At 42.0% G+C, this 19,336-nt stretch overlaps 2 protein-coding genes across 3 annotated transcripts in view; both read left to right on the top strand.

The window, feature by feature from the left end:
* Nucleotides 1-5,391, top strand: part of ift74 (intraflagellar transport 74) — a 33,877-nt gene extending 28,486 nt beyond the window's left edge. For both annotated transcript variants that reach the window (XM_084058685.1, XM_084058686.1), the window contains exons 17-20: nucleotides 1,283-1,446; nucleotides 2,951-3,076; nucleotides 3,747-3,807; nucleotides 4,478-5,391. In XM_084058685.1, coding sequence (XP_083914811.1) covers nucleotides 1,283-1,446; nucleotides 2,951-3,076; nucleotides 3,747-3,807; nucleotides 4,478-4,593 — 467 coding nt within the window. In that variant the 3' untranslated portion in view covers nucleotides 4,594-5,391. The remainder of the gene's footprint in view (nucleotides 1-1,282; nucleotides 1,447-2,950; nucleotides 3,077-3,746; nucleotides 3,808-4,477) is intronic.
* A 4,632-nt stretch (nucleotides 5,392-10,023) lies between these two features.
* Nucleotides 10,024-19,336, top strand: part of tek (TEK tyrosine kinase, endothelial) — a 31,942-nt gene continuing 22,629 nt past the window's right edge. Inside the window, exons 1-2 of the mRNA XM_084066458.1 lie at nucleotides 10,024-10,899; nucleotides 18,676-18,987. Of these exons, the coding sequence (XP_083922584.1) occupies nucleotides 10,758-10,899; nucleotides 18,676-18,987 (454 nt within the window). The 5' untranslated portion in view covers nucleotides 10,024-10,757. The remainder of the gene's footprint in view (nucleotides 10,900-18,675; nucleotides 18,988-19,336) is intronic.

Below are 19,336 nucleotides of genomic sequence, written 5' to 3' on the forward strand. Positions count from 1 at the left end.
TATATAAAGTCTTTGGTGCAGACAGAGTGGCTGGCTGTGTAGGAGCTGACGTGTTTCTCAGCTACAGCTGTCAAAGGGGACTATGAATCTTTAGGTCAAATGAGGAGTTGTGAAAGATGTTGAGGATAACGGCAGAGATGTGCTGATGGGGCAGTTTGTATGAAGAACCGTCTCCAGCTGCTCTGTCTCACTGCCTGGCTGATGGACTGACTGTCTGACCTATGGGTCGCCTGGCAGCCTACTTACTGCCTGAACCCTATCAAGAGGAACCCATCCACTTCCTTTTCCTCTACAGACACATGCACGAGCGCGTAAAAACGCACACGCACCACCAGTAGTCAAAAGAACCTGCTAACAGCAATCTGTCTCTGCTACCGGAATGTGCGTTGGCTGCAGCGTGCAGCAGGTGCAGAACAATGGCAGTTCGGCTCAGGTCTCGTCTTCAGAAGTGGAACATACTTCAGAACATCGATGAGTAGCCCAGATACCACTGTGTTTATATAGTGTAGGAAACGAATGTCTCTGTCCAGTGCCAGTACAGTAAAGCCTCATTTATGCTTGTGCACGCTTTTATACCTCCGCTGGCGACAGCTGTGGCATTGCTGTGTTTACTGTATGTTCCATACATCCCAACCTTGTGAACGTGATATCTCAGGAACGTCTGCAGGGAATTTCTCCACATTTTGCACACATATCCACTTGACTAGACTAGACTCAAGGATGAACTGATTAGAATGTGTTGGCCAAGTCTGCAGCCCTTTGGAACACCATATTTGGGCAATACGTCACGGATGTTCCTGCATTACTATGCCATCATGTCAGTCATCTCCATATTTGGGGAAAAAAAACATGGATAGACGGACAGAGATTTGTGGAATACATAGATCATTGGTTCTCAAACGTTTTAATTTTAAGGACCCCTATAACTCTTGAGAGTGTACAAATGGAGCACATAATGCACCCTGTAGATAGCAAAATTGGCGTGGACACACCCCCAAGGCATGTGCCATGGTGCCAAGTTCAGTTGCCAGACACAGAATGATTTCTGTATAGACGCTACAGGCAAACAAACAGGAGAAGGGCGCACACCAGTATTGGTGAGGTGCTGCTGACCTTGGTAAATAAGTCTAAAAGTAAAGAAAAGGCTGCACACTCACGATGCAGGATTTATTTAAAGGAATACCAACGTTTTGACCTTGAAAGGTCTTCTTCAGGGATTGATGCAGACACATTTTTATGAGGTAACCTGATGTTGTTGTGTCTCTCCTGTCTCTTCTTCCAGAGTATCATCGTCTGCTGCAGGACCTTCAGAAGGTGGAACAGCTGGAGACCAAGATGGTGAGCCAGTTGGACTCTCTGAAAGCGCAAATGGACACCATGACAACCGGCCTGCAGACATACAGAGACCTGGCTGCCCTGAGGACGGTGGCAGATGAGAAGAAAAAGGTTAGTGGGGTTTTGGGTCAGTGACTGGTGGTTGCATTTATAGTATTTGTACACAAGACGCTGGCCCAGAACAGGGAGTGGAAATTCTTTGTTGCTGTCCTACATGCCAGGCGGCATAAAGAGCAGTAAGAAAGTAAATAATTAACTAAGTACACAAGTACAGTACGCTGGTAACCAGGAGTCTTTACCCTAGGCTATGCCAAAAAGATTGTCATGGTTAGAGAAAGGAAAGAAGGGAACGGGAGTCCTTTGTTAGTCCTGCGTGGGAAGGTCAGGTTCAGCTTCACCCAGCTGATGACTGCTCAGATGGTTCTGAGCACTCAGGCGGTAGCAGTTAGGGATTAAGTGTCTTGCTCAGCAACACTTGGACCGGGGGTCCGGTGACCTTCTACTTACCAGACGGCCTCTCTACCCACTAAGCTACGGCCGCCTCTACAAATGTGTGTGTGTGTGTGTGTGTGTGTGTGTGTGTGTGTGTGTGTGTGTGTGTGTGTGTGTGTGTGTGTGTGTGTGTGTGTGTGTGTGTGTGTGTGTGTGTGTGTGTGTGTGTGCACGTGTGCCTGCAACTGCGTGTGGTGTGTGTGTGCGTGCGTGTGTTCGTTTGTTTAATGTCTGCAACTTGTTCAGTGTCGGTTCATTCATGATCTCATTTTCATTCATGATGTGTAGAAAATGTATGATCTTGACTTGTCAGTAAGTGTCTTGGCCTGGGGAACCTTTCCCACACTGCAGGCAGGAAATTTTCAAGCAAAAGTTACAGAGCAGGAAATTTCAAAGAAAACATCCCTTAAAACATTACAGACGCGGCGCGCCATACTTTAAACGCTGCACCAGGGGCCATTCTCGCCGCATTCCTTCCTTTTACGTTCATTCATTCCTGTTGCCATTCTGTCATATCGCACACGCACACGCACACGCACACACACACACACACACACACACACACACACAAAGAAGGATACAAGTGGAGAAAAGTTATTTAAATGAAAATAAAATATTTTATGTGATTGCTTTGTAAACACTGTTCTCAACATCTTTGTGATAATCGCTAACTCTACTCTTAGTTCCACTGTATCTGATCCTGTATCTGTCCTGTTGTCTCTGTACTAGGGTTGAAACTAATGTTTATTATATAATGATTGATCAATGAATGTGTTCACAGTTGATTTTGTTTTGGATTATATATATGATTAAGTTACAAAATAAAATAATAAAGTACAAGATGATAGGAATTGCTAATCAATCTGAACACACAAATAAACACCTTCAAGATGCTTAATATATTCAGCAACATTTCATTTGTAACAAAGACAAGCATTCAAATTTGTAAGTAGCATATAAATGTTCACAGTACATGAAACAGTAATTCAATTACAAACATTTTGTTTGATTTGACCTACTCTGTGCGTCAGTGTGCTCTATGAAAATCATGTCATTATATCTCTGAACATTTTTCAGATAAGTGGTTGTGATTCAGCTCTAACACAGTTCTGTTGTCTAACAGAGACTTCAGGAGGATCGAGTCTCATTGAGTCAACGTCGAGATTCTCTCAGAATACTGTTACAGGACATGACACAGCAGCATGACGCTCTGAAGGGGCAGCTGCAGGAAAATGAGACCCACGCACAGGTCAGTACTTCTTGTATCTTATGCTTAATTTATACTCCATCGTCCGACTGCGTTGAGCACAGAAAATAGAGTACACTTATTTCAACCAAAGAAAATCACTTACCCTACCTCTAAATATTTCAAAAAAGTGAAAAATCTGAATTTTGGCCTTATGGCAGTGTGTATAAGAAATGTGGTGCTGATTGGTCCTGTGGAGAGATTAGCCCTACGCACGCACGCACACACACACACACACACACACACACACACCCTTTTCTAGATGGCTCGGCCCCTACAGTGCCACACCGGAGAAAATACACTAATTATCCAGGTGGACATGCAGTAGGTTACAATGAGAGATTGAGTAGTATGCATATCTTGTTCAAGAGCGGTTTGTCAAGACACATGGTTGCTGATGGACAAATCATAACCAAATGCATTATCAGCACAGAAGAGTGAAGAGTGCTGCTTCCAGAATGAGATGCACACCAAATGACTCAAAAAAAGTGTTTTAAAAAGTGATGGTACATTTTTCAAGGCATACCATGGACGCAAATTATCTGTAGGTCATCCGGTTGACAAAACAAAAAACACTCTTACAGACCGGAACCTCTTTCTTCTAACAGCAGCTAAAAAAGAATGAGTTTTCCATAGCTGTTAATGGGTGTTTTGTTTCTGTCTTTGTGTATAGCTTGCTAACCTGGAGAGGAAGTGGCAGCACTTGGAACAGAACAACTTTGTCATGAAGGAGTGTATCCTTTCACTGTTTTAGCTACTTGAACTAAGAAAAGCCACTGAAAGGGTGCAGTGAGGTCGTAGCTGTTTCAGACACATGTTGTTAATAAAACCAATGTCCACTGTGATGCAACACCCTTTCATTACCCTCTGGTTTTTATTCTGGCTGATTCAGTTCAACAGTAAATCAAAATTGCAAAATAATGTCAATCATGAGGAATACAAAAATGTAGTTACATATATGTTATGGCAGTGGTTCTCAAATGTTTTCATTTCAAAGACCCCCAAATTAATAGGTCTTTGGCTGTGGACCCCCATTTTAAAATAATTGTGTGCAAGGGACCTCATACAAGATTTGAACAAATATTCAAATGTTTCACATTAGTCCAAGATCTTTTTTTTTTCAACATGTTTGCAATGCATTGCAACGCATTGTTAGCTTGTAAATCGGCTAGATTTTCAAATACCTGATGTATATACGAGGGTTAAAGTGGTTAAACTGATTTTGATGGTATATTATCAAATTTTGCTGGGGAACCCCCTCAAGGACCCATGGGGGTCCCCATACCCCACTTTGAGAACCATTGCACCATGGCACCTTCTTCTTTGGTCAGTTTGTGTTCTTTCATATCAGAAAAATAAACGCTTTGGTTCTGAAAATTAGATATCCTTAACAAATGTCATCAGTCATAGCATCCAAAGAGCAAGAGAGCGACTACGCTTCTGTGGCCAAGAATGTTAAGGAGCTACTGGCTGAACACAACAGGAACATCATAGAAGCCCTGCAAAACAAGACAAACTAGACAGACAGACAGACAGACATGTAACCAATTTATATACAGTACATTTACTTCTCAGTAGAAGCATATGGTTTTAGAATATATTCTGTTGTAAATCAGGATTGTTTTTGTTTAAAGGTTAGGGTTATTTCATTATCATCCATTCTTTTCACCCAGATCATCCACTCATTTGACAGATCTTTGTCTCAAACGCCACTCTAATTGACAGCCTGCATTTGGCTGCCTATTTTGTTGTAATGTGTTGGGTTTGACTTCATGAAAAGCTTATTTCACATACAGTATAGTTTGAATGGAGTCGATGGGGATGGGATTGTGCTGACACCTTGCCCAAAAGGTGTAATACTGTAGATTTCTGATGTCACAGGCTGGTCACATGAAGTCCAAGATCCACATGGGAGCCACACCGTGTGGACCTCTGTGGATTTCATTTTTGTCTCCGGTATGTTTTCGTTCTTGTCCTTCCGTGTGTCCGTCCGTCTCATTCAAGCTAATAACATTGGTCAAGCTTCACGTGACACGTGACAATATGTCACGTGTCACGTTGTTTATATTTTTTGAAGTGAGCTTCCATCAGCCAAGCTAACATTGGTCAAGTGACACGTGACAATATGTAATATAAATAGGTAAGACAGGATTAATCAGGAACAGTACTGGCGGAGACCTGTGCTCCGAGGAGCACATTTTCTAGTTCTTTTCTTTTTTTCTTGTTTTGTGATTTTCCAGTTTGGAATGTTTAAGATTGTTATTTAATTGTAAGATTATTGACTGTTTAATCCTGTATTATTACATCATAAAATCTTATTTTAATTCTGCTCGTTGAGAGGATCACAATTTTTATTTAAGTGGTCCAAATGGACCTTTCTGTAACTCTGAGAGTGTAGGCTACTGTGGGTTATCTCTGGGACCCTAATCTGCACTGTTAAATACACAATGTTATTTAACTCTGAGAGTGTACACATGGAACCAAATTGACTCATGAGGGTCCATTTGGTTTCATTTGTACTCTCTCAGAGTTACAGACCCGTAAGGGCTCATTTGGACCCCTGGTGGTCCCCGGACCCGATGTTGAGAACCAGTGTGGTGGTTAAGAGTCCCAGTGTTGTCACTCTGTCTGCAGTATAGGCCTTTATCAGCACTCATGGAATGCCTCTTCTCCAATCATATTACTTGGTCGGAACTATCTATTGTATGATCAGGTTTCATGAATTCTCCACAAAAAAAGCAAATAATGTTGATGTTTCTCTCTCAGCTTTCTTAGGGTTTGTTTCTTCACAGTCTCCCTCCCTACTTTCCTACTGTCTCTCTCTCCTACACAGCTTACCTGCTGGCTGCCTCTCCTACTCTGTGTCCCTCTCTGCTTTTCTACTGCCTGTCCCTCCTACATTGTCTCCTTCTCAACTTTCCTGTTGTGTGTCTCTCCTACACCGCCCCTTCTCAGCTTTCCTCCTGTCTGTCTCATGTACTGTCTCACTCTCAGCTTTCCTGACGTCTGTCTTTCTTGCACTGTCTCCTCAATTTTCCTGTTGTGTCTCCAACCTGCAATGTCTCCCTCTCAGCTTTCCTATTGTACGGTGTGTCTCTCCTACACACTGACTGCCTCTCAGCTTTCCTACAATGAATCTTTCTCTATAAAGTAAAAGAAAGAGAGTAGCATAGAGTGGGGTGTGCACTCTCCTTCAAAAAACAAGACTGAATCAGAAACATACTTCAGTTTGCATTGGAAACGAGTGAAACCCAGTAGAAGATTATGCAACATTTTATAATGGAGATTATTTCTTCCAGTTGTAGGTTATTCTGTAAATAGGGGTTGGTTCTTGGCAGGAAGTTGCGGTGCTGATAACTCTATTGTTGCAGTGCGATTGGTTTTCCTGTTCTCTGTAATCAGGCATGGCACTGCCACTGGAATATTCAGTGATACACACCCTGTTAGGAGAACAGGGAGAAGTATTAAAGCCATTAATTTATAGTTTGTCGCGCAGGCTGTCACCCGAGGAAAATAACAGATTTGGTGTGTCACGTTTTTCGGCCGAATACGTTATTTTGTCAAGCAACATATAACATAATGTACAACAAAGTATAAATTCACTCTTGAGGAATGGGAGATGGGGTGAAAGAATCACAAACAGTTTTCAGATGTTATTGTTTGCTATCATACAGTGCAGTATATAAATACACTATATAGGCAAATGCATTGGCAACAGATAATATCAGTGCCAAGTTTATTTGAATAATTATGAGACAGGGAAAGAGGGGGATTTCTGATGGAGCAGGGGGGAAAAGAAAAACATGGTAGAGACAAAGAAAAAGGTGGCAGGGCAGAAGGGAAGACTGAAATGTTGAGCTAGACAAAAAAAGGGGGAGGGATGCAAAAAACTGAGATGTAAAGTGGACGGAAGAGAACATTCCTGCCCCAGAATGGAAGCTAAACCACACTTGCACACACATGGGCACAAAGTACTTTGCACAAATCATGATATACACTCATGTACATCTAAATATTGGTGTACGCCTGTATATCGTCGGTGTCGGGCAGAATCCATCTCCATTTTTTAATTTATTATAAATCAGTGCTATTGAACACACATCTGTGGGTGGGGTTTACAAATATGAAACCAATACAAAGTATTGATTTTTTTCATCATTGATTAGAATGACAGAAAACATTAATGTTCAAAAACCTCCTAACCCCACTTGAGCTGTATTTGGGTAAAGATAACATAAGGACACATTCAAGTATCTGACAATTTGTAACCATACCAACTTTAATGAGACAGTATTGCGTTCTCAAAACATGTTTTTTTTCCCCATTTCCTGAAAAGTTAATTTGTTTTTTTTTGTGGCGCAGTGGTTAGCACTGTTGCCTCACAGCGAGAAGGTCAAGGGGTCCGTCCCCAACGGGGTTGGCCTTTGTGTGTGGAGTTTGCACTTTCTGCCTGTGTTTGCGTTGTGTTGTGTCCGGGTACTCCGGTTTCCTCCCACACCAAAAGACATGCATGTTGGGTACCCCTGCCAGTGACCTTGACCAAGGTACTGGCCTTACAACCGAGTTGGTCCCCGATTACTACACAGTGGCTGCTCACTGTTCCTAAGTAGTTAGGATGGGTCAAATGCAGAGGACACATTTCCCCAGTGCACCTTTACATTTTTCTACCTGTACCTTTAAAACATACACACACTTACAAATACTACAAAAACATGATTACAGATAAAAGAAAGATTGTAACTATAACTGCTACAACTGAAGTGAGGATGTTAATTTCTAAAATGTGATTTGGGAATCTTTTACATTTACTTGATGTGTTTAAGTAACACATCAAGTAAATGTAAATTGAGGCAAAACAATGTATCGCGTAAGCGTTCGTTTATTGGTGTGTGCCAATAAAAAAGTGGAAATGTGAGTACTTTGTCCTCCATTGATTTGAAATTTTGGATGTGCTACCTTTTTGGGATTTTTTTCTATTCATATTTTTGATATGTATACTGGATTCTTGGTCTAGCACACCACTGAGAAAACCATTGTTGATGCGCAACCTCTTTTTCTTATTTAATGTATCACAGTAACACAATTATCATGAACCAGTACAAGTGCACATTCTACAAATCACTGCAGCAATGTGGTATCAATAACAGCACACAACATTCTGAGCAACACCCAGCAGGATACTTGGGACACTAATAACACAGACTCTTACACAAACTCAGTACACATGCACATAGTGAACATTCTTGTGCAAATAATGCGCACACGCAGAGACACACGTACACACAAAATTCTACTCAAGCAGTTTAGTCATTTCTAAATCTGTCAGTGTTTCACTGTAAGTTTGTTTGTGAGTTCTGTTTGATATTACATGTGCCCAGTTATCTAACCACAATCCTTATTTTTTCCGCTGTGTTTGAGGTGGAAATTGTTTTCACCCTTGTCTGTGTGTGTGCTCGCACATGTGTCTCCATCCATCTCTGTGTCCGTCTGTCAGTGAGTCCGTCTAGCGTCTATGTACAGCTAATCTCGGACACCGCTGGACCGATCAGCATCAAACTTTGCATGCACACTCTCAGTAGGCCATGGAAGAACCCCAATCAACCTCATGGTTGCTTCATGTTTTGGCCTGTAATTCTTGAACCTTCAGTCAAACAACTCAACATATACGTACGTCCGCACTAATTTTCACCCTACTTCTTGCTACTAATCCTACTTTTGTCCTAAACAAATCTGTGCACAACCATAAATCAACGTTTTTTTTCCAACCCTACATTTTGCAGGAGGGGCCCATTTTACAAAAATGACCAAAGTCATGAACCAATCTATGATCTATGATCATAGATCGTAGATCATATTTGAATCACTTATTGAGGGACCTCTAAACAACACGTGATATTTCAACGAATTACGTACTATTCAAATGATTCATGTGACAATGATCGTCAAACTTTGGTTTTAAATGCCTTCATGGACGGTTTATGGACCTATAAAAATACAACCCCCCACCCCCCCACCATTGTATTATCACTGGTCACAATGACCTTTTTAGTTGAGGGCTTGTAGTACCCCATACATGATCACATACATATACCTGTATATGAGCCTCATTTATTCACAAAGGAAATAAGGAAAGGACTCAGCAACTCTGGTGGACATGTTAGTTGAGCTCCTTCTGCAGGGACATTGATCTCGGTGATAGTTCACACACACCACAGTGGCCCTTTAGCTTGTGCTGATTGTGCAGCTACTGCCATATCAGCCCTGTAGGGATACTGACAGTTATTAGCCCTAGATGATGTGGCCTTTTATCACCGCTTCCTTAACCAGGGTAAATAATGTTGGGTAAGTGATAAAGAAGTGAGTCTAGTGGCTATATAATGCTGAGGCATTATGTAATCTGAGTCGTCTGACTCTGTCTATAGTACCACATATTTCCTATTATAAATGCTGTGAAACTGTAGGCTGTCTGTGTGTCTCTACTGCAGTGTCCCAAGATACAACGTCCTTGCACTAGATTTATTTCTGCTTGGTAATTAAAGTGACTCTTAATTCTGACTTGCACTTGGGGTCAATGATGTCCCGGCAGAGCTACCATAGAGCTTTGACCACCGGGAGGTCATTAACTCTCCATTGTTCTGGGTTGAAGAGGACCCCCCCTGCCCCCCCCTCTCTCCTCTTCCATGCAGGAAACAGGAAAAGGGAGCAGAAACTCCCTTCAACTGGGGGGGGGGGGGGAGAAGAGACGGGGGGGAGAGAGAGAGAGACAGAGAATGACAGAAGGTTCAGAGGGGCAGGAGGAAAGGAGGGGAGGGCAGAACACAGGGAAAGGGAGGAAGGAAGGAAGAGGGAGGGAAAGAGAGAGAGAGAGGGAGGGAGAAGGGAGAGAAAGTATAACACTACTAAGCTGCTTGAGTAGAAGTGTGTGTGCGTGTGTGTGTGTGTTGAGGGTGTTCTCTGACTTTGTCTTTTGGGGGGCCCGCCCCATTCTCTCTCTCCCTCCTTGCTACTGTCAGCCAGAGACTCACTTGGTAGCTGTAGTGCTTCAAGAAAAGGAGGGATACTTCTGCTAGTTTGGAATACTTTTTATTTGTTTTTTTTACTGTATAAAACTGCAACGCATCCCCTCGAAGTTCAACATGTGATAAGTTCATATCTTTGCTATTTCACAGAAGGTTGGTAACTTAAGACAGGGTGGACTTTCACAACAGCGCTCAAACACTCAACTGTAAGGCGATGGGGGGGCAGACGTGAACCGACATGGAGGTCTAACATCTAGAAAGCTGTTCTCCTTTGAAAGAAACCCAGGCAAGAACATCTCGGACCAGAACCCTAATGAAGCAGGTCACCTGACGGGGAAGCTCAGGCAACAACAGAGTGACTCCAAGTCGCAACTTGAAGGTCAGAAACACGCTTGACCGGGTTGAAATTTGAGCGGAACCTCTGTCACCACGTGGACTTGAACGTACATCTCATCCACCATCAAGACACCTCCAACATCTATCATACAGAGGACAACCCTCTTCTCCTCCCAGCATCACCTTCATCACCATCCACTGGTTGGCTGCCATATCAACTAAAGGGCTTTTTGTTGTGGTCTGGTTTCTCTCAGTCTGTCAATCAGTTAAGAGTTCCATCAACAGCAGACGCCAAACCAAGGGTGAAGAAACAAAACGAGATACTTCCAATGGCTATGACTTTGTGGATGTGGTTTTGGGAGGGGTCTGCTTTGTGGATTTTGGGGGGTCTTCACCTCAACGCCAGGGGACAGGGGACCATGTCTCGGTGGTCCTGCGTGAGCTTGGGTGTGCTTTGCTGGTTGGAGGCAGGTAAGAATATTGAGAGAGCTTATGATCTGTAACTGTATGGGGTTGTATATGATTTGTTGGGTCATACAGTAAAATCATTTTAATATATCTCAAAGTAAAAAATAAATAAATGTGTAAATGTGGAAACTTGTGGGACCCTCACAGATCAATTTCTACAATTTCATAAATCCACTGCAAATTGCACTGAATAGACAAATGGACTGTCATGTTTCTCTATTGAAAACTGAGATAGATAAACATTTTTTATAAGAATTCAGACTTGGGCCAGCACTGTGGTTGGTTTCCTGTGTAACTGCACACACCCACATCCCCTGATACACACATAGACCCAATACTCATACACACTCATCCCACCATCCCCCGACACACACACACACACACACACACACACACACACACACACACACACACACCCACACCCACACACACACCACACACCATTGCTGACAAACTTGAATATATTCAGTCCTTATCCAGATTGACTACATGCTGGAGGGAAGAAAGGGTGAATGTTCCGGAGTCAGGGATTAGAGTCCAGAGAAAACGGGCTACAGTACATGTGGTACTTTTCACCTGTTAGATTATGGCATAACGTTAAAAGCAACCAGCTACCACTCTATTCCAAAGCTTCAAAGCCAAGATCTCCAAAATAACTAACCACATGAACCCTACAATAGCATCCCTATTCTGGGTATTTCGCATTCTGTGAAAATCAGATCTGCAAGTTCATGCGCTGTGAGCTTGGTAGTTGGTAGATTGTTAAGACATTTTAAAGTATAGAATGATGTAACTATATTATTATATTACTATTACTGTGCGGTAAAAAGAGATAGTTGAAAACAGCATCGAAACGCAAGAGAAAAACAAAAGTGATACTGTATATAATGTTTTGGAATGAAACCCTGAAGGCCTATAATTTGTTTCTTTTTTCCCCCCCTTGACTTCTCCTCTTCTCCGAATATATCCCTCTCTCCACCCCTGATCTTTGACCTTTCTTTGACAAAGCCTTGGGGAGTCCTTAACACTTTGGAAGCATGTCGTTTCAATGTCAGTCAAACACACACACATGCCTATGAATATGGCAAGCAAGGATGCACATACACATGCAGAAATACAGTAAAATAAGTATATAAGAAAATATGTTTCAAGTCTGATGTATACATAGGATGGTGTTGCTTGCCGAAAATAGCCAATCATTATAAATTAAGCATCACACACAAATGCAAGTATTTACACTCTTTCTCTCTCTGAGAAGGATAGTAACCAGGACTCAAGTACATTTCAAGACAAATACTTCTGTCTGTACACAATAATACAACACAATACAATACAATACAATACGATACAATACGATACAATACAATGAAGCAAAGACAAAACAAAGATAAAACAAAACTTGAGTACAACTGGAACAAATTTGACAATAATAAACAGTACATATACAATATATAAATGATCAATTGTGACAATGTTATTATTCAATGTTTTCAAGCAAACATGCATAAATATTTTCAGGCCGGGGACCCCTTGGTTAAAAAACATCTGCTCTCACAAGTTCCACTTTAGATCAGAATAGATTTGACAGAGTTCAAGTGTCTAAATGTTCCTTGTGGTCAACAATACAAACATTTATCCTACTCAGGGTAACTAACTCAGTGTCAGTTCCCTTCTATTGCTGCACATACCTTATTTATAGTTGCAAGTATTCTGCATGTTATGCACCCATAATGTCCATGCTCCAATATATCAAAACTTATCTACAGTATATCACATCATTTATTTCATAGATTGGAATAGACACAAACTGCAGATATCACTCTAATTGTCTACCCTGCAACTGGCCAGGAATACATTTTAAATGCATTTTGTTTTTAGATTGGATTGCATGACATGACAGAAAAACATAAAATAACACAATAATAATAATAATAATTTAGACCTATTTGATCCCGCAGGGGAAATTCAGTTTTCAGCTTCACCCAGCTGATTGATGCCAAACTCAGGGACACCTTGACACATTATGGGGGCTGGAATCGAACCTGGGACCTTCTGTGTCCTCTTTACCATAAGGGCTACTATGTGCAGTACAAAGTGATCTATTTCACTTACTTTTTCTTTATATCATCGTCTGGATAAATACTTGTTTCTGACTGGCTGCAGCTGGAAGGTGACACATAGTTCACTGCATTGGAATCCCATATTTATTATGCGACATTAAAATGGTAAAATCTTGCTTCATAAGGGCCAGCCCTAGACTTTTTGGGAGCCCTATGCAACATTTAGTTCACTCTAGCAATGTATGTGCCTTATAATGGTAGTAGATAGTATGAGCTCCAATAGTGTACAAATTACAAAATGTATCCAAATAACAATACAAATTCAACTTTTATTTGATGCTCCAATATTTATTCAAGACAAGAATATGACCACATTCTTGTCTCAGACAAGAGTTGCAAGTTATCTTTAGTATGTAAGAGCAAAGTCATCACAACCTAATTGTTTGCAGAACTATTGTACTGGTTCTATAGAGCACATAATTCTTAAACAATTATGTCGCCTTAAAGTTTGGTGAAACAGCCTCAGTCCCATTTGTGAAACACACATTGCATGTTTATACTGTATCTGGAGCATCATACAGTAGCTACCATTAGCTAATGTTTGAGCCATAGTATACAGAATGGTAATGTGTTATTTTAATATCCCTGTAATAAGCATTCATTAATAAGGTAATAAGGTCCATATAAGTCCTTATAGTATACTTATTAGCATTATTTTGTGTTAATAAGACTATTATTACTCTCCACCACCACTGTTCGAATCCGCTGTGGCAGGCAAGTGACAATGCTATAAACAGGATAATCAACTCCTACTGTAGGTGTGTGTTAAATGGATTTAAGGCTCTCATTGATTGATTGATTGAATATTTTATTGACAGTTTGGCAAATAGTACACTGGTACGATTATACAATGACGCTAAAAGGATAACACGCTCTCCATAGAGACAACCACTTTCCATTTTGCTTTGCGTTTCTTGCCCTCCCGTCATGCCTTAAAATCCTGTAACGCATACCTACTTGTTGATTACTTACTCACTACTACAGTAGTGAGTAAGAAGGCCTTGAACAGAGTACTGCTCTGCACTAAGAGGTGTGCACGTGCGTGCGTGTGTGTGTCGGTGTGTCGGTGTCAGTCAATTTCACTGCATCTGGGCTCACATTGCTTAACTTTTATTTTCTTTCCTGTTTGCAAATGTTGTGAAATTCATCCAGATACTAAAAGCATCGTAAATCAGGAGATTAGCAGGAGAGAGAGAGAGCAAGACAGACAGACAGGCATAGATTGAGAGAGATCCCCTGGCTTTGTGGTTGACGTATTCCATCCCGAACTTTGACACAAATAACATCTATTCAATTATTGTTGTTTCCTATTTTTAGAGACCAATTTCTTGTGTAAACCAGAATTGACAACTCATAGAGTCCCATATTGTAGACTGTACAAGTGAAGCAAACTTCTTCAAAGTGAAGTGAAACTTCTCAATCCTAGGCTAAAATGTCCTCTAGATATTCTCAGGACCAAGACAAGGTGCTGGTCTGTCAGAGATATGACCTGTGAGCAGACTTATGTTCCTCCCGAAGAACATTAACATGTAGTAGTTCATCTTGCACAAGACAGGGTAGCATGTAGACAGAGCTATGGTATCTTAACTGGGATGAAAATGGAAAACTTGCCCATCCTCACACAAATGAATACTTGGTGTTCAGTGCAGTTTTGCAATGGAATCTCACCATTTTAACTCTTAAGTCTTCGGCGCACTTATTACATAGACACATTTTCGGAGTCTGCGAAAGTCAGCAAATCTCTTTCTAAAAAATTCAATAAATTCTGCTTTGATTGCTGGTGAGGATGGAAACTGAGAGAGAGTAACGGACAAGTCAGAAAGATTCCACAGTGAAATCCGGAGTGTTCATTTAAACTTTCAGAGTTAAATTACATCTGGTGCAGCCAGATGCAATTGCATTGCAATTTGCATCATGGCTATATTTGTGCAACCAATCTACTTACATGGCTGATTATGATGCTCCGTAATGTTATACATTAAAGCAGTGGTTCTCAAACTGGGGTCCAGGGAACCTCGGTGTTGAAATGAAAAAGTTTGAAATCTATGCATTAAAGTCAAGTCATTACTTATTACACTTATCATCCCTTCACTCTGGTTTTACGATTGCTGATGAACCAAATGTCATGATGTTCTTTGTATGAGAGTGCTGTGCCTCCCTCCTTCCTGGTGACCCTTGCTGACCAAAACGAAATGAGTGATGATTTCCTCATCTTAGGGTGGGAAAGGAGTGTAAGTAACTGGCAAGTCAAAAAGTGAGCCGAAAAATGTACCACATAGTAAAATAAAACCATTGCTTCATAAATCTCTGTGACCAACTGCTTGCATTCCTGATTGCACCGTTTAAAAAAGGAGGAAGGGGCCTAAAGCGTAACAAATCTGCCAGGAGATCAGGTAGAGGACTGCAAAATATATAGGCAGAGATCCAGGGCCAGATTTTGACAACATGCTTTAGAAAGCAAAGAAACCAAATAAATTAGTCAGTAGTGTATGTGTACTGTATGTAGGTATGTGTTGTAGAAATAGCCTGCCAAATTAGAAGGTTTGGCCGGGGGTCATTGTGGAGCACAAAACTACTCAAGGAACATGTACTGTAGCCTAGTTCGCAAAACCTGAAGTTCCTCAGTTGCTGGAACCTTTAGTCTGAAACATAGACCGTAAAAAAATATGGACAACGTTGCGCCATTGGTTTCTACAGACCATAAATTAAGCCTATTTTTCAACAATTTTAAATCCGCCATCTTTCTATATTCAGTCCGAAATGCAACCGGAAATTAATGCTATTGGCTGCAAGCACAGTGAGGGCAGGAATAGGGACATTACCGCGGTGACTGCAAAGACATAATGTGTAAGACATTTTTGGGTAACGCTAAACGCTGTGCTAAAGGGTTTCCCCTTCCGGTGTGGTCGCTACTGTGCCAAAATATTGTTGGACGAAAATAATTATGCTCCAAAGAGGCAAATGTGTAGCGAGCAATGAAAAGTAGACGAAACAATGCGGAAATAAAGCGAGAACGTTGTGGCTGGTGTTGTAGTGACATGTGATATGTTGTTGTTGTGTTGATATCGAAACAATGAATTGGTATCACCGTGGCACAGGAAGGGCTGACTTTTCTCAAATGTAATATAGGATACAAAAGGTAACAAATAAAATATCATAATAAGCTGGAAACACTGCTGCAATCTGAGCTGCCTAGACTAGAGGGCAGGGAATTCTAGAATAGAATGACATGTTCGCTGTACTGCAGTGTTTGGATGACAAAATAGCACTTCAACAGTGGTGGCTCCTCTTTCTTACGCCGGTCAAAGGGCATGTGTGGACAGTAACACCCCTCTGTACAGAACATGATCAACATGGGAAGTGGGTTGAGGGGTTCTTGTTCAGAACGGGAAGGAATGGGTGCGTCCCACGTTGCCTCTTATCTGGACTCTGGGAGGACAGACAAAGGGTAGAGAGAGAGAGAGAGAGAGAGAGAGAGAGAGAGAGAGAGAGAGAGAGAGAGAGAGAGAGAGAGAGAGAGAGAGAGAGAGAGAGAGAGAGAGAGAGAGAGAGAGAGAGAGAGAGAGAGAGAGAGAGAGAGAGAGAGAGAGAGAGAGAGAGAGAGAGAGAGAGAGAGAGAGAGAGAGAGAGAGAGAGAGAGAAAAGTTGTAGAAGTTGATAAATAGTTGCATAAGCCATACACTGTATCATACAGATTTGAATCAGAGGACAAGCGCTGGGAGAAAGAGAGAGACAGAGATGGAGAGATGAAGAGACGGAGAGGAAAATGTATATCAAAGTTCACTGAGCGTTAGCATGCCAGCACTTGTGTGTGTGTGTGTGTGTGTGTGTGTGTACACACATGAGAGAGTGCTTACATTGGACTATTGCACCCCCTTGTACTGTTTGTGCATCATACGTATATCAAGTGGTGATTTTCAACTACTTCTCTGCTATTACTGAGAACACTTTTCCAATGGTTAATACAGTGGAAAATGGAAATAAGCCATCAGAGAGTGTTAGTGAATATTTGTATAAATGTGACCCCAGGTCTTCAGCTTCTAGCCTTTGAGAACAATCGGAGGAAATCAATGAAGTGCCAACAGTCACTACTGGTAGCACAGACGCGGCTTAGAATGACTCTGTGGAAAACACAGAAAAAGATCATCATTAGAATCATTGACATTTTAAGGCATACATATGACCTGCAATAGTGATGATCTACTTATCAAGGATTTGGGGAACAGCAACATTTGAAAGTTTTGAGAACAAACAAGTCCAACTTAAAGGACGACTTCACCCATTTTCAACTTACCTTCATATAATTGGCCCTCACTAATGCACATAATATGGTACCATTTTTGTCCACTTGGTCTGTGTCTCAGAGGAAGGCTGTGGAAAGTTCAGAAACTCGCCTACCAGTGACATTATCGATGGGGAATCTAAGCTAATACAAACAGCAGGCTTTCTATTACCATTGTTCTCGTGTTATTAAAAAACATTTTTAAAACAAGTAAATCTTGAAATTGAGAAAATAACTTGCCTAGCGATTATATCACTGGTTGGCGGGTTTCTTAAGTGTCCACAGCCCTCCTATATGAGACACACACAGAATGTGTAGAACAAAATGGTACCATTTTATCAGGAGCATTAGTGAGGACCAATTATATGAACACTAGTCCATACCCGGTCGACGCATCCGTGGGGGGATATGCGCACATGATCTGGCAACCCGGGAGCCATTCATCCCATCGCTCGCGGGCCGTCCAACAGATGGGCAGCCGTAACCACAGCGACATTCTTTTACATAAAAACGCGAATAAACAGCTGACAGTTGGGGAAATCGAAAAACTGGCTACGCAGTTCCGTGCACATGGTAATGGTCAATGGCTGTATGCAAATTCAGATCAATAGCTCCAGCCACTGAGGAGAACCGGGCAGAATAATTTGGGTCTCACCCCATTTTACCTGTCGTACCCATTGTGTCCATTGTCAGAATACCTGTTGTACCCAGTGTCGCAATACTTAGTGCAGGCCCCATTATCATAGTACTTGGAGACCGTCTATGCATGATGTCAGTGCTATAACATCATATTGATGACTTGGGCAAGAAGAACCGCTGGCACGATATTGATGACCTCAGCGATCTCCATACATTAGAATTTGTGCATTTATAGATACTTTTGGCTGATCCGACCGACCTCCCACTCAGGACATATCCCCTCAGTCCTCCACAATACACAGGCAGAGTTTGTCGATTGGTTGGACGATTCGTTGGACCAAGTTGGTCGGATGGTTGGTTCTCGGAATACATGGGGGCAGTGGCGGAACAACTGAAAGCCGGGCCGGTAGGCACGGCACACTGATCAGGCCCCTCCCTGCGCACGCACGCACGTGCGTCGCACGAACATTTGCGGGTTTTGGGCGGATTTTTTCTTACTTTATTTCGGTTTTAGGGTTAGGGTGAGCTTCCAACAGTGCATTGGGGTGAATTGCCTCGAATATATTTGCAGTTCCATGTAAGCGGGTGAATCTCTGGGAAAGTTGCTGAGAGGCGGCAAGGCTCACATTTTATCCATCTCCTGAAAAGTTTCTGCCCAACAGTGACCATACACATGTGCTTTAATTGCCTCTTATCTCAGCTTACCGCTTTCTCTCTCTCATTCTCTCTCCCCATTAGCCTTCACCTCTGACATCGCAGACCTGACCCTGGTCAACCCCGACCCTCTGGTGACCTCAGCAGACTCCTCCCTCCACTGCATAACCTCTGATTGGACGTCCTCCTCTGATGGCTCGCCAGGCAGTTTTCTGGGAATGGGGCGGGGCTTCCCCCTGCAGCACCCGCAGATCCTGTCCGTCACTCAGGATTCAGCCTATTACGCAGCGGCAAAAGTCACGGAGCGCGCGCGGAGCAATATGTTTGGCGAGTTCTACTGTAAAAGCAGGAACTCTGACAAGGGGAGGATTTACACATACAAGATGCTGAATGAAGGTCAGAGTCTCATGTGATTTATCACTCTTTTTGCCCAAATGAGTTCATCAACTAGTGACACATGAAGAAGTGGGTGAAATGTGTTTTTGTGCAAGCTCCATCGTTTTTGTTGTTTACAGATGATTGAGAAAAAGAAAGGGGGGGGGGGTCAGGGAGAGCAAAGATATATATACATACCCATACAGTAGCATAAACCAGCAGGTACCATATGTTCATGAGGTCAGACATGAGGTTAGACACAAATGTGGTAACTGCCCGGTAACACTTCGGTAGGTCCATATACAGTAGAAGCAGATTACGCAGGTATGTACCTGTACAATATATTAGACAGTATTAAGGTGCAAAAAGA

This window comes from Gymnoscopelus microlampas (assembly GCF_963454915.1).
Source record: "Gymnoscopelus microlampas genome assembly, chromosome: 1".
Lineage (NCBI taxonomy): Eukaryota > Metazoa > Chordata > Actinopteri > Myctophiformes > Myctophidae > Gymnoscopelus > Gymnoscopelus microlampas.